General features: G+C 45.9%; 1 protein-coding gene across 1 annotated transcript in view; it reads left to right on the forward strand.

Annotated features, from left to right (window-relative positions):
- Positions 1-15,456, forward strand: part of LOC121840610 (glutamate receptor-interacting protein 2-like) — a 68,155-nt gene that overhangs the window by 36,080 nt on the left and 16,619 nt on the right. Inside the window, exon 3 of the mRNA XM_042304916.1 lies at positions 3,235-3,370. Within this exon, the coding sequence (XP_042160850.1) occupies positions 3,235-3,370 (136 nt within the window). The remainder of the gene's footprint in view (positions 1-3,234; positions 3,371-15,456) is intronic.

Consider the following 15,456-nt stretch of genomic DNA (forward strand, 5'->3'; position numbering starts at 1 on the left):
TAATGCGAGTGGAACGAAATGCTTGTGCTTCTAGTTCCGACAATGCAGTAATAACCAACAAGTAATCTAACTAACAATTCCAAAACTACTGTCTTATACACAGTGTAAGGGGATAAAGAATATGTACATAAAGATATATGAATGAGTGATGGTACAGAGCGGCATAGGCAAGATGCAGTAGATGGTATAGAGTACAGTATATACATATGAGATGAGTATGTAAACAAAGTGGCATAGTTAAAGGGCTAGTGATACATGTATTACATAAAGATGCAGTAGATGATATAGAATACAGTATATACATATACATATGAGATGAATAATGTAGGGTATGTAAACATTATATTAGGTAGCATTGTTTAAAGTGGCTAGTGATATATTTTACATCATTTCCCATCAATTCCCATTATTAAAGTGGCTGGAGTTGAGTCAGTGTGTTGGCAGCAGCCACTCAATATTAGTGGTGGCTGTTTAACAGTCTGATGGCCTTGAGATAGAAGCTGTTTTTCAGTCTCTCGGTCCCAGCTTTGATGCACCTGTACTGACCTCGCCTTCTGGATGATAGCGGGGTGAACAGGCAGTGGCTCGGGTGGTTGTTGTCCTTGATGATCTTTATGGCCTTCCTGTGACATCGGGTGGTGTAGGTGTCCTGGAGGGCAGGTAGTTTGCCCCCGGTGATGCGTTGTGCAGACCTCACTACCCTCTGGAGAGCCTTACGGTTGTGGGCGGAGCAGTTGCCGTACCAGGCGGTGATACAGCCCGCCAGGATGCTCTCGATTGTGCATCTGTAGAAGTTTGTGAGTGCTTTTGGTGACAAGCCGAATTTCTTCAGCCTCCTGAGTACCCCATAATGACAAAGCAAAAACAGTTTAGAATCTTTTGCAAATGTATATATGCAAATAAATTATATCATATTTACATAATTATTCAGACCCTTTACTCAGTACTTTGTTGAAGCACCTTGTGCAGCGATTACAGCCTCAAGTCTTCTTGGGTATGACGCTACAAGCTTGGCACACCTGTATTTGGGGAGTTTCTCCCATTCTTCTCTGCAGGTCCTCTCTAACTCTGTCAGATTGGATGGGAAGCATTGCTGCACAGCTATTTTCAGATCTCTCCAGAGATGTTCAGAGACTTGTCCCAAAGCCACTCCTGTGTTGTCTTGGCTGTGTGCTTAGTGTCGTTGATCTGTTGGAAGGTGAACTTTCACCCCAGTCTGAGGTCTTGAGCGCTCTGGAGCAGGTTTTCATCAAAGATCTCTCGGTACTTTGCTCCGTTCATCTTTGCCTTGATGATGACTAGCCTCCCAGTCCCTGCCGCTGAAAAACATCCCAATATCATGATGCTGCCAACACCATGCTTCACTGTAGGCATGGTGCCAGGTTTCCCTCAGACGTGATCCTTGGCATTCAGGCCAAAGATTTCAATCTTCTGGAAGGGTCTCATCTCCACAGAGGAACTCTGGAGCTCTGTCAGAGTGACGATTGGGTTCATGGTCATCTCCCTGACCAAGGCCCTTCTCCCCGATTGCTCAGTTTGGCCAGGCGGCCAGCTCTAGGAAGAGTTTTAGTGATTCCAAACTTCTTCAAATTTAAGAATGATGGAGTCCACTGTGTTCTTTGGGACCTTCAATGCTGCAGAACATTTTGGTACCCTTCCCCAGATCTCTGCCTCGACACAATCCTGTCTCGGAGCTCTACGAACAATTAATTCGACCTCATGGCTTGGTTTCACATGGTTGTGTTACATCTGCCCCTGCCACGCCCTCTACTGCACATCCTGTGTCTCTCTAACCTGCCGCCACTCCCCCAGTGTTCCCTCTCTCTCTGTGTATCTGATTGTGTGTGTGTGTGCGTGTGCGTGCGTGTGTGTGTGTGTGTGTGTAGACAGGTGTGCAGGAGTCAGAGTAGATCCCCACCAGCTGCAATCTGTTCCATAATCAAGACCTCTACTAATACTCAGTCCTGCCACTTCCACTCTGCCAGATTCTAGCCTCTGCTCAGTCAGTCTGCATTTCAAGCCGTTTGTTCCTGCATAGATATTGTTATCCTGTGCCTGTTTTCACTAGCCTGACGCTGCTTTTCTCCCCACTACAGTTCTGTCCGCTCTGACTCTGGTCCCTGTCTCCAGTTCCTCGTCCCGTCAGTCCTGCTTCCCAGCCCTGGACACCCGCTTTACTGCTTCTTTGGATTCCGCTCCAAGCCTGCTTACCCTGCCCCTACTCCCCTTGCCCTGGTCGCAGCCTCAGTCCCTGGTTCCCTGCTACCTGCCCCTACTCCCCTTGCCCTGGTCGCAGCCTCAGTCCCTGGTTCCCTGCTTACCCTGCCCCTACTCCCCTTGCCCTGGTCGCAGCCTCAGTCCCTGGTTCCCTGCTACCTGCCCCTACTCCCCTTGCCCTGGTCGCAGCCTCAGTCCCTGGTTCCCTGCTTACCCTGCCCCTACTCCCCTTGCCCTGGTCGCAGCCTCAGTCCCTGGTTCCCTGCTACCTGCCCCTACTCCCCTTGCCCTGGTCGCAGCCTCAGTCCCTGGTTCCCTGCTACCTGCCCGAGCTTCCCTGGCCTGCACCCCATCTACCCCCCGCTTTTCAATAAATACCTTGAGTACCTTATCCCTGTCTCCTCGTCTGAGACTCCACTTGGGTTCACCTGCTCCACCCCACATTACAAAGGCTTGGTTTTTGCTCTGACATGCACTGTCAACTGTGGGACCTTATATAGACAGGTGTGTGCCTTTCCAAATCATGTCCAATCAATTGTATTTACCACAGGTGGCCTCCAATCAAGTTGTAGAAACATCTCACGGATAATCAATGGAAACATGATGGACCTGAGCTCAATTTTGAGTCTCATAGCAAAGAGTCTGAATACTTACTTATGCAAAGGTATTTTTACATTTTATTTGTAATACATTTTCAAACATTTCTGAAAAAACCTGGTTCCACTTTGTCGTTATGGGTATTGTGTGTAGATTGCTGAAGATTTTGATTTATTTAATCAATTTTAGTAAAAGTCTGTAACGTAAAAAATGTGGAAAAAGTCAAGGGGTCGAATACTTTTCAAAGGCAATGTACAATGTATACTGTTTCTGTGTGTTCTTTTGGCTGTGAAGGCTTGGTTACTATATAATGTATACTGTTTCTGTGTGTTCTTTTGGCTGTGAAGGCTTGGTCACTACATAATGTATACTGTCCTTTGACTCTGTGTTTGTTTGTTCTTGTGTTTGTGTTTGGGGTAGAAGATCTGCGGGGCGTGACGATAGTGGAGCTGATTAAGAAGGAAGGCAGCACCTTGGGCCTCACCATCTCTGGAGGAACAGACAAGGACGGAAAGCCCCGCGTCTCCAACCTACGACCAGGAGGACTGGCTGCCAGGTAAGATCTACATGTTTTTAAAAATATTTTTTTTACAGTATTCGCTCACTTTTTTTGACTGAATGTGCACGCGTGTACAGGACATCTTCCTTGATTTACGCCTGAACCTCCATCCCCTCAGTCTCCCATTCACAGACACAGATGTAGCCATGCTGTATCAGCTAATCAGGCCCTGATGTAGAAACAACCACCTGACGTTTCATTTCACTAGAGGCAGATTTCCAAAGGATTGTTTAACAACTAGGAAGACCATGCTAAAAATAGGCGCGTAGTCTTGGTCTGAGTAGTCCTTTAATCTGGTGGGTCTGAGGAGTCCTTTAATCTAGTGGGTCTGAGGAGTCCTTTAACCTAGAGGGTCTGAGGAGTCCTTTAATCTAGTGGGTCTGAGGAGTCCTTTAATCTAGTGGGTCTGAGGAGTCCTTTAACCTAGAGGGTCTGAGAAGTCCTTTAATCTAGTGGGTCTGAGGAGTCCTTTATTCTAGTGGGTCTGAGGAGTCCTTTAATCTGGTGGGTCTGAGGAGTCCTTTAATCTAGTGGGTCTGAGGAGTCCTTTAATCTGGTGGGTCTGAGGAGTCCTTTAATCTAGTGGGTCTGAGGAGTCCTTTAACCTAGAGGGTATGAGGAGTCCTTTAATCTGGTGGGTCTGAGGAGTCCTTTAATCTAGTGGGTCTGAGGAGTCCTTTAATCTGGTGGGTCTGAGGAGTCCTTTAATCTGGTGGGTCTGAGGAGTCCTTTAATCTGGTGGGTCTGAGGAGTCCTTTAATCTAGTGGGTCTGAGGAGTCCTTTAATCTAGTCGGTCTGAGGAGTCCTTTAATCTAGTGGGTCTGGGGAGTCCTTTAATCTAGTGGGTCTGAGGAGTCCTTTAATCTAGTGGGTCTGAGGAGTCCTTTAACCTGGTGGGTCTGAGGAGTCCTTTAATCTAGTGGGTCTGAGGAGTCCTTTAACCTAGTGGGTCTGACCAGTCCTTTAACCTAGAGGGTCTGAGGAGTCCTTTAATCTAGTGGGTCTGGGGAGTCCTTTAATCTAGTGGGTCTGGGGAGTCCTTTAATCTAGTGGGTCTGGGGAGTCCTTTAATCTAGTGGGTCTGAGGAGTCCTTTAACCTACTGGGTATGAGGAGTCCTTTAACCTACTGGGTCTGAGGAGTCCTTTAACCTAGTGGGTCTGAGGAGTCCTTTAATCTAGTGGGTCTGAGGAGTCCTTTAATCTAGTGGGTCTGAGGAGTCCTTTAATCTAGTGGGTGTATGAGGAGTCCTTTAATCTAGTGGGTCTGAGGAGTCCTTTAATCTAGTGGGTCTGAGGAGTCCTTTAATCTAGTGGGTCTGAGGAGTCCTTTAATCTAGTGGGTCTGAGGAGTCCTTTAATCTAGTGGGTCTGAGGAGTCCTTTAATCTAGTGGGTGTATGAGGAGTCCTTTAATCTAGTGGGTCTGAGGAGTCCTTTAATCTACTGGGTCTGAGGAGTCCTTTAATCTAGTGGGTCTGAGGAGTCCTTTAATCTACTGGGTGTATGAGGAGTCCTTTAATCTAGTGGGTGTATGAGGAGTCCTTTAATCTAGTGGGTCTGAGGAGTCCTTTAATCTAGTGGGTCTGGAGAGTCCTTTAATCTAGTGGGTCTGAGGAGTCATTTAATCTAGTGGGTCTGGGGAGTCCTTTAATCTAGTGGGTCTGGGGAGTCCTTTAATCTAGTGGGTCTGGGGAGTCCTTTAATCTAGTGGGTCTGGGGAGTCCTTTAATCTAGTGGGTCTGAGGAGTCCTTTAACCTGGTGGGTCTGAGGAGTCCTTTAATCTGGTGGGTCTGAGGAGTCCTTTAACCTGGTGGGTCTGAGGAGTCCTTTAACCTACTGGGTCTGAGGAGTCCTTTAACCTGGTGGGTCTGAGGAGTCCTTTAACCTGGTGGGTCTGAGGAGTCCTTTAACCTGGTGGGTCTGAGGAGTCCTTTAATCTGGTGGGTGTATGAGGAGTCCTTTATTCTACTGGGTCTGAGGAGTCCTTTATTCTACTGGGTCTGAGGAGTCCTTTAACCTAGTGGGTCTGAGGAGTCCTTTAATCTAGTGGGTACGAGGAGTCCTTTAATCTAGTGGGTATGAGGAGTCCTTTAATCTGGTGGGTCTGAGGAGTCCTTTAATCTGGTGGGTCTGAGGAGTCCTTTAATCTAGAGGGTCTGAGGAGTCCTTTAACCTAGTGGGTATGAGGAGTCCTTTAACCTGGTGGGTATGAGGAGTCCTTTAATCTGGTGGGTCTGAGGAGTCCTTTAATCTGGTGGGTCTGAGGAGTCCTTTAATCTAGTGGGTCTGAGGAGTCCTTTAATCTAGTGGGTCTGGAGAGTCCTTTAATCTAGTGGGTCTGAGGAGTCATTTAATCTAGTGGGTCTGGGGAGTCCTTTAATCTAGTGGGTCTGGGGAGTCCTTTAATCTAGTGGGTCTGGGGAGTCCTTTAATCTAGTGGGTCTGGGGAGTCCTTTAATCTAGTGGGTCTGAGGAGTCCTTTAACCTGGTGGGTCTGAGGAGTCCTTTAATCTGGTGGGTCTGAGGAGTCCTTTAACCTGGTGGGTCTGAGGAGTCCTTTAACCTACTGGGTATGAGGAGTCCTTTAACCTACTGGGTCTGAGGAGTCCTTTAACCTGGTGGGTCTGAGGAGTCCTTTAACCTGGTGGGTCTGAGGAGTCCTTTAACCTGGTGGGTCTGAGGAGTCCTTTAATCTGGTGGGTGTATGAGGAGTCCTTTATTCTACTGGGTCTGAGGAGTCATTTATTCTACTGGGTCTGAGGAGTCCTTTAACCTAGTGGGTCTGAGGAGTCCTTTAACCTGGTGGGTCTGAGGAGTCCTTTAATCTGGTGGGTGTATGAGGAGTCCTTTATTCTACTGGGTCTGAGGAGTCCTTTATTCTACTGGGTCTGAGGAGTCCTTTAACCTAGTGGGTCTGAGGAGTCCTTTAATCTAGTGGGTACGAGGAGTCCTTTAATCTAGTGGGTATGAGGAGTCCTTTAATCTGGTGGGTCTGAGGAGTCCTTTAATCTGGTGGGTCTGAGGAGTCCTTTAATCTAGAGGGTCTGAGGAGTCCTTTAACCTAGTGGGTATGAGGAGTCCTTTAACCTGGTGGGTATGAGGAGTCCTTTAATCTGGTGGGTCTGAGGAGTCCTTTAATCTGGTGGGTCTGAGGAGTCCTTTAATCTAGTGGGTCTGAGGAGTCCTTTAATCTGGTGGGTATGAGGAGTCCTTTAATCTAGTGGGTCTGAGGAGTCCTTTAATCTACTGGGTCTGAGGAGTCCTTTAACCTGGTGGGTCTGAGGAGTCCTTTAACCTGGTGGGTCTGAGGAGTCCTTTAACCTGGTGGGTCTGAGGAGTCCTTTAACCTGGTGGGTGCGAGGAGTCCTTTAACCTGGTGGGTCTGAGGAGTCCTTTAACCTGGTGGGTGTATGAGTAGTCCTTTAACCTGGTGGGTGTATGAGGAGTCCTTTAATCTAGTGGGTATGAGGAGTCCTTTAACCTAGTGGGTCTGAGGAGTCCTTTAATCTAGTGGGTGTGAGGAGTCCTTTAACCTGGTGGGTGCGAGGAGTCCTTTAACCTGGTGGGTCTGAGGAGTCCTTTAACCTGGTGGGTATGAGGAGTCCTTTAACCTGGTGGGTGTATGAGGAGTCCTTTAACCTGGTGGGTGTATGAGGAGTCCTTTAATCTAGTGGGTATGAGGAGTCCTTTAACCTAGTGGGTCTGATGAGTCCTTTAATCTAGTGGGTCTGAGGAGTCCTTTAATCTAGTGGGTCTGATGAGTCCTTTAATCTAGTGGGTGTATGAGGAGTCCTTTAACCTACTGGGTGTATGAGGAGTACTTTAATCTAGTGGGTATGAGACGTCCTTTAACCTAGTGGGTGTATGAGGAGTCCTTTAATCTTGTGGGTATGAGGAGTCCTTTAACCTAGTGAGTGTATGAGGAGTCCTTTAACCTAGTGGGTCTGAGGAGTCCTTTAACCTAGTGGGTATGAAGAGTCCTTTAATCTAGTGGGTGTATGAGGAGTCCTTTAATCTAGTGGGTGTATGAGGAGTCCTTTAACCTAGTGGGTGTATGAGAAGTCCTTTAACCTAGTGAGTCTGAGGAGTCCTTTAATCTGGTGGGTCTGAGGAGTCCTTTAATCTGGTGGGTATGAGGAGTCCTTTAATCTAGTGGGTCTGAGGAGTCCTTTAATCTACTGGGTCTGAGGAGTCCTTTAACCTGGTGGGTCTGAGGAGTCCTTTAACCTGGTGGGTCTGAGGAGTCCTTTAACCTGGTGGGTCTGAGGAGTCCTTTAACCTGGTGGGTGCGAGGAGTCCTTTAACCTGGTGGGTCTGAGGAGTCCTTTAACCTGGTGGGTATGAGGAGTCCTTTAACCTGGTGGGTGTATGAGGAGTCCTTTAACCTGGTGGGTGTATGAGGAGTCCTTTAACCTGGTGGGTGTATGAGGAGTCCTTTAATCTAGTGGGTATGAGAAGTCCTTTAACCTAGTGGGTCTGAGGAGTCCTTTAATCTAGTGGGTCTGAGGAGTCCTTTAATCTAGTGGGTCTGAGGAGTCCTTTAATCTAGTGGGTGTATGAGGAGTCCTTTAACCTACTGGGTGTATGAGGAGTACTTTAATCTAGTGGGTATGAGACGTCCTTTAACCTAGTGGGTGTATGAGGAGTCCTTTAATCTAGTGGGTATGAGGAGTCCTTTAACCTAGTGGGTATGAGGAGTCCTTTAATCTAGTGGGTGTATGAGGAGTCCTTTAATCTAGTGGGTGTATGAGGAGTCCTTTAACCTAGTGGGTGTATGAGAAGTCCTTTAACCTAGTGTGTCTGAGGAGTCCTTTAACCTAGTGGGTCTGAGGAGTCCTTTAATCTAGTGGGTGTCTGAGGAGTCCTTTAATCTAGTGGGTATATGAGACGTCCTTTAACCTAGTGGGTGTATGAGGAGTCCTTTAATCTAGTGGGTCTGAGGAGTCCTTTAACCTAGTGGGTGTATGACGAGTCCTGTAACCTAGTGGGTGTATGAGAAGTCCTTTAACCTGGTGGGTGTGAGGAGTCCTTTAACCTAGTCTTGGTCTGAGGAGTCCTTTAACCTGGTGGGTCTGAGGAGTCCTTTAACCTGGTGGGTGTATGAGGAGTCCTTTAATCTAGTGGGTGTGAGGAGTCCTTTAATCTAGTGGGTGTATGAGGAGTCCTTTAATCTGGTGGGTGTATGAGACGTCCTTTAATCTAGTGGGTCTGAGGAGTCCTTTAACCTATTGGGTGTATGAGGAGTCCTTTAATCTGGTGGGTCTGAGGAGTCCTTTAATCTGTTGGGTCTGTGGAGTCCTTTAACCTAGTGGGTCTGAGGAGTCCTTTAACCCACTGGGTCTGAGGAGTCCTTTAACCTAGTGGGTCTGAGGAGTCATTTAACCTACTGGGTCTGAGGAGTCATTTAATCTGGTGGGTGTGAGGAGTCTTTTAATCTGGTGGGTGTGAGGAGTCCTTTAACCTAGTGGGTCTGAGGAGTCCTTTAATCTACTGGGTATGAGGAGTCCTTTAATCTGGTGGGTATGAGACGTCCTTTAACCTAATGGGTCTGAGGAGTCCTTTAATCTAGTGGGTATGAGGAGTCCTTTAATCTAGTGGGTATGAGACGTCCTTTAACCTAGTGGGTATGAGGAGTCCTTTAATCTACTGGGCCTGAGACGTCCTTTAACCTAGTGGGTAAGAGAAGTCCTTTAATCTAGTGGGTATGAGACGTCCTTTAACCTAGTGGGTATGAGGAGTCCTTTAATCTACTGGGTCTGAGACGTCCTTTAACCTAGTGTGTGTATGAGGAGTCCTTTAATCTAGTGGGTATGAGACGTCCTTTAATCTAGTGGGTCTGAGGAGTCCTTTAATCTAGTGGGTATGAGGAGTCCTTTAATCTAGTGGGTGTATGAGGAGTCCACTAATCTTGTGGGTATGAGGAGTCCTTTAATCTAGTGGGTATGAGGAGTCCTTTAATCTAGTGGGTATGAGGAGTCCTTTAATCTAGTGGGTGTATGAGGAGTCCACTAATCTAGTGGGTATGAGGAGTCCTTTAATCTAGTGGGTATGCGGAGTCCTTTATTCTAGTGGGTATGAGGAGTCCTTTAATCTACTGGGTTTGAGACGTCCTTTAACCTAGTGGGTATGAGGAGTCCTTTAATCTGGTGGGTATGAGGAGTCCTTTAATCTGGTGGGTTTGAGGAGTCCTTTAATCTGGTGGGTATGAGGAGTCCTTTAATCTGGTGGGTATGAGGAGTCCTTTAATCTAGTGGGTATGAGACATCCTTTAACCTAGTGGGTGTATGAGGAGTCCTTTAATCTAGGGGGTGTATGAGAAGTACTTTAATCTAGTGGGTGTATGAGGAGTCCTTTAATCTGGTGGGTGTATGAGGAGTCCTTTAATCTGGTGGGTTTGAGGAGTCCTTTAATCTGGTGGGTATGAGGAGTCCTTTAATCTGGTGGGTATGAGGAGTCCTTTAATCTAGTGGGTATGAGACGTCCTTTAACCTAGTGGGTGTATGAGTCCTTTAATCTAGTGGGTATGAGGAGTCCTTTAATCTAGTGGGTGTATGAGAAGTACTTTAATCTAGTGGGTGTATGAGGAGTCCTTTAATCTAGTGGGTATGAGGAGTCATTTAATCTAGTGGGTCTGAGGAGTCCTTTAATCTAGTGGGTATGAGGAGTCCTTTAATCTAGTGGGTGTATGAGGAGTCCACTAATCTTGTGGGTATGAGGAGTCCTTTAATCTAGTGGGTATGAGGAGTCCTTTAATCTAGTGGGTATGAGGAGTCCTTTAATCTAGTGGGTATGAGGAGTCCTTTAATCTAGTGGGTATGAGGAGTCCTTTAATCTAGTGGGTATGAGGAGTCCTTTAATCTAGTGGGTCTGAGGAGTCCTTTAATCTAGTGGGTATGAGGAGTCCTTTAATCTAGTGGGTGTATGAGGAGTCCACTAATCTAGTGGGTATGAGGAGTCCTTTAATCTACTGGGTTTGAGACGTCCTTTTACCTAGTGGGTATGAGGAGTCCTTTAACCTACTGGGTATGAGGAGTCGTTTAACCTAGTGGGTATGAGGAGTCCTTTAACCTAGTGTGTATGAGGAGTCCTTTAACCTAGTGTGTGTATGAGGAGTCCATTAATCTAGTGGGTATGAGGAGTCCTTTAATCTAGTGGGTGTATGAGAAGTCCTTTAATCTAGTGGGTATGAGGAGTCCTTCAATCTATTGGGTGTATGAGGAGTCCTTCAACCTAGTGGGTATGAGGAGTCCTTTAACCTAGTGTGTGTATGAGGAGTCCATTAATCTAGTGGGTATGAGGAGTCCTTTAATCTAGTGGGTCTGAGGAGTCCTTTAATCTAGTGGGTATGAGGAGTCCTTTAATCTAGTGGGTGTATGAGGAGTCCACTAATCTTGTGGGTATGAGGAGTCCTTTAATCTAGTGGGTATGAGGAGTCCTTTAATCTAGTGGGTATGAGGAGTCCTTTAATCTAGTGGGTGTATGAGGAGTCCACTAATCTAGTGGGTATGAGGAGTCCTTTAATCTAGTGGGTATGCGGAGTCCTTTATTCTAGTGGGTATGAGGAGTCCTTTAATCTACTGGGTTTGAGACGTCCTTTAACCTAGTGGGTATGAGGAGTCCTTTAATCTAGTGGGTATGAGGAGTCCTTTAACCTACTGGGTATGAGGAGTCGTTTAACCTAGTGGGTATGAGGAGTCCTTTAACCTAGTGTGTATGAGGAGTCCTTTAACCTAGTGTGTGTATGAGGAGTCCATTAATCTAGTGGGTATGAGGAGTCCTTTAATCTAGTGGGTGTATGAGAAGTCCTTTAATCTAGTGGGTGTATGAGGAGTCCTTTAATCTAGTGGGTATGAGGAGTCCTTTAATCTAGTGGGTCTGAGGAGTCCTTTAACCTAGTGGGTATGAGGAGTCCTTTAATCTGGTGGGTATGAGGAGTCCTTTAACCTAGTGGGTCTGAGGAGTCCTTTACCCTAGTGGGTGTATGAGGAGTCCTTTAATCTACTGGGTATGAGGAGTCCTTTAATCTGGTGGGTATGAGACGTCCTTTAACCTAGTGGGTCTGAGGAGTCCTTTAATCTAGTGGGTATGAGGAGTCCTTTAATCTGGTGGGTATGAGGAGTCCTTTAATCTGGTGGGTATGAGGAGTCCTTTAATCTGGTGGGTTTGAGGAGTCCTTTAATCTGGTGGGTATGAGGAGTCCTTTAATCTGGTGGGTATGAGGAGTCCTTTAATCTAGTGGGTATGAGACGTCCTTTAACCTAGTGGGTGTATGAGGAGTCCTTTAATCTAGTGGGTGTATGAGAAGTACTTTAATCTACTGGGTTTGAGACGTCCTTTAACCTAGTGGGTATGAGGAGTCCTTTAACCTACTGGGTATGAGGAGTCGTTTAACCTAGTGGGTATGAGGAGTCCTTTAACCTAGTGTGTATGAGGAGTCCTTTAACCTAGTGTGTGTATGAGGAGTCCATTAATCTAGTGGAAATGAGGAGTCCTTTAATCTAGTGGGTGTATGAGAAGTCCTTTAATCTAGTGGGTATGAGGAGTCCTTCAATCTAGTGGGTGTATGAGGAGTCCTTTAACCTACTGGGTATGAGGAGTCCTTTAACCTAGTGTGTGTATGAGGAGTCCATTAATCTAGTGGGTATGAGGAGTCCTTTAATCTAGTGGGTGTATGAGAAGTCTTTAATCTAGTGGGTGTATGAGGAGTCCTTTAACCTAGTGGGTATGAGGAGTCCTTTAACCTAGTGTGTGTATGAGGAGTCCATTAATCTAGTGGGTATGAGGAGTCCTTTAATCTAGTGGGTGTATGAGAAGTCCTTTAAACTAGTGGGTGTATGAGGAGTCCTTTAATCAAGTGGGTGTATGAGGAGTCCTTTAATCTAGTGGTTGCATGAGGAGTCCTTTAACCTACTGGGTATGAGGAGTCCTTTAACCTACTGGGTATGAGGAGTCCTTTAACCTAGTGGGTATGAGGAGTCCTTTAATCTGGTGGGTATGAGGAGTCCTTTAATCTAGTGGGAATGAGGAGTCCTTTAATCTAGTGGGTATGAGGAGTCCTTTAATCTAGTGGGTATGAGGAGTCCTTTAATCTAGTGGGTCTGAGGAGTCCTTTAACCTAGTGGGTATGAGGAGTCCTTTAACCTAGTGGGTATGAGGAGTCCTTTAATCTAGTGGGTATGAGGAGTCCTTTAATCTAGTGGGTATGAGGAGTCCTTTAATCTGGTGGGTATGAGGAGTCCTTTAACCTAGTGGGTCTGAGGAGTCCTTTAATCTGGTGGGTATGAGGAGTCCTTTAACCTAGTGGGTCTGAGGAGTCCTTTACCCTAGTGGGTATGAGGAGTCCTTTAATCTACTGGGTATGAGGAGTCCTTTAATCTGGTGGGTATGAGACGTCCTTTAACCTAGTGGGTCTGAGGAGTCCTTTAATCTAGTGGGTATGAGGAGTCCTTTAATCTGGTGGGTATGAGGAGTCCTTTAATCTGGTGGGTATGAGGAGTCCTTTAATCTGGTGGGTTTGAGGAGTCATTTAATCTGGTGGGTATGAGGAGTCCTTTAATCTGGTGGGTATGAGGAGTCCTTTAATCTAGTGGGTATGAGACGTCCTTTAACCTAGTGGGTGTATGAGGAGTCCTTTAATCTAGTGGGTGTATGAGAAGTACTTTAATCTAGTGGGTGTATGAGGAGTCCTTTAATCTAGTGGGTATGAGGAGTCCTTTAATCTAGTGGGTCTGAGGAGTCCTTTAATCTAGTGGGTATGAGGAGTCCTTTAATCTAGTGGGTGTATGAGGAGTCCACTAATCTTGTGGGTATGAGGAGTCCTTTAATCTAGTGGGTATGAGGAGTCCTTTAATCTAGTGGGTATGAGGAGTCCTTTAATCTAGTGGGTATGAGACGTCCTTTAATCTAGTGGGTATGAGGAGTCCTTTAATCTTGTGGGTATGAGGAGTCCTTTAATCTAGTGGGTGTATGAGGAGTCCACTAATCTAGTGGGTATGAGGAGTCCTTTAATCTAGTGGGTATGCGGAGTCCTTTATTCTAGTGGGTATGAGGAGTCCTTTAATCTACTGGGTTTGAGACGTCCTTTAACCTAGTGGGTATGAGGAGTCCTTTAATCTAGTGGGTATGAGGAGTCCTTTAACCTACTGGTATGAGAAGTCCTTTAACCTAGTGGGTATGAGGAGTCCTTTAACCTAGTGGGTATGAGGAGTCCTTTAACCTAGTGTGTGTATGAGGAGTCCATTAATCTAGTGGGTATGAGGAGTCCTTTAATCTAGTGGGTGTATGAGAAGTCCTTTAATCTAGTGGGTATGAGGAGTCCTTTAATCTAGTGGGTGTATGAGGAGTCCTTTAACCTAGTGGGTATGAGGAGTCCTTTAACCTAGTGTGTGTATGAGGAGTCCATTAATCTAGTGGGTATGAGGAGTCCTTTAATCTAGTGGGTGTATGAGAAGTCTTTAATCTAGTGGGTGTATGAGGAGTCCTTTAACCTAGTGGGTATGAGGAGTCCTTTAACCTAGTGTGTGTATGAGGAGTCCATTAATCTAGTGGGTGTATGAGGAGTCCTTTAATCTAGTGGGTGTATGAGGAGTCCTTTAATCAAGTGGGTGTATGAGGAGTCCTTTAATCTACTGGGTATGAGGAGTCCTTTAACCTACTGGGTATGAGGAGTCCTTTAACCTAGTGGGTATGAGGAGTCCTTTAATCTGGTGGGTATGAGGAGTCCTTTAATCTAGTGGGTATGAGGAGTCCTTTAATCAAGTGGGTGTATGAGGAGTCCTTTAACCTACTGGGTATGAGGAGTCCTTTAACCTACTGGGTATGAGGAGTCCTTTAACCTAGTGGGTATGAGGAGTCCTTTAATCTGGTGGGTATGAGGAGTCCTTTAATCTATTGGGTATGAGGAGTCCTTTGATCTAGTGGGTATGAGGAGTCCTTTAATCTAGTGGGTGTATGAGGAGTCCTTTAATCTAGTGGGTGTATGAGGAGTCCTTTAATCTAGTGGGTATGAGGAGTCCTTTAATCTAGTGGGTCTGAGGAGTCCTTTAATCTAGTGGGTATGAGGAGTCCTTTAATCTAGTGGGTATGAGGAGTCCTTTAATCTAGTGGGTCTGAGGAGTCCTTTAATCTAGTGGGTATGAGGAGTCCTTTAATCTAGTGGGTATGAGGAGTCCTTTAATCTAGTGGGTGTATGAGAAGTACTTTAATCTAGTGGGTGTATGAGGAGTCCTTTAATCTAGTGGGTATGAGACGTCCTTTAACCTAGTGGGTGTATGAGGAGTCCTTTAATCTAGTGGGTGTATGAGAAGTACTTTAATCTAGTGGGTATGAGGAGTCCTTTAATCTAGTGGGTATGAGGAGTCCTTTAATCTAGTGGGTCTGAGGAGTCCTTTAATCTAGTGGGTATGAGGAGTCCTTTAATCTAGTGGGTGTATGAGGAGTCCACTAATCTTGTGGGTATGAGGAGTCCTTTAATCTAGTGGGTATGAGGAGTCCTTTAATCTAGTGGGTATGAGGAGTCCTTTAATCTAGTGGGTATGAGGAGTCCTTTAATCTGGTGGGTATGAGGAGTCCTTTAATCTGGTGGGTATGAGGAGTCCTTTAACCTAGTGGGTCTGAGGAGTCCTTTAATCTGGTGGGTATGAGGAATCCTTTAACCTAGTGGGTCTGAGGAGTCCTTTACCCTAGTGGGTATGAGGAGTCCTTTAATCTACTGGGTATGAGGAGTCCTTTAATCTAGTGGGTATGAGACATCCTTTAACCTAGTGGGTCTGAGGAGTCCTTTAATCTAGTGGGTATGAGGAGTCCTTTAATCTGGTGGGTATGAGGAGTCCTTTAATCTGGTGGGTATGAGGAGTCCTTTAATCTGGTGGGTTTGAGGAGTCCTTTAATCTGGTGGGTATGAGGAGTCCTTTAATCTGGTGGGTATGAGGAGTCCTTTAATCTAGTGGGTATGAGACGTCCTTTAACCTAGTGGGTGTATGAGGAGTCCTTTAATCTAGTGGGTGTATGAGAAGTACTTTAATCTAGTGGGTGTATGAGGAGTCCTTTAATCTAGTGGGTATGAGGAGTCCTTTAATCTAG

Source organism: Oncorhynchus tshawytscha, linkage group LG02 (assembly GCF_018296145.1).
Source record: "Oncorhynchus tshawytscha isolate Ot180627B linkage group LG02, Otsh_v2.0, whole genome shotgun sequence".
Taxonomy (NCBI): domain Eukaryota; kingdom Metazoa; phylum Chordata; class Actinopteri; order Salmoniformes; family Salmonidae; genus Oncorhynchus; species Oncorhynchus tshawytscha.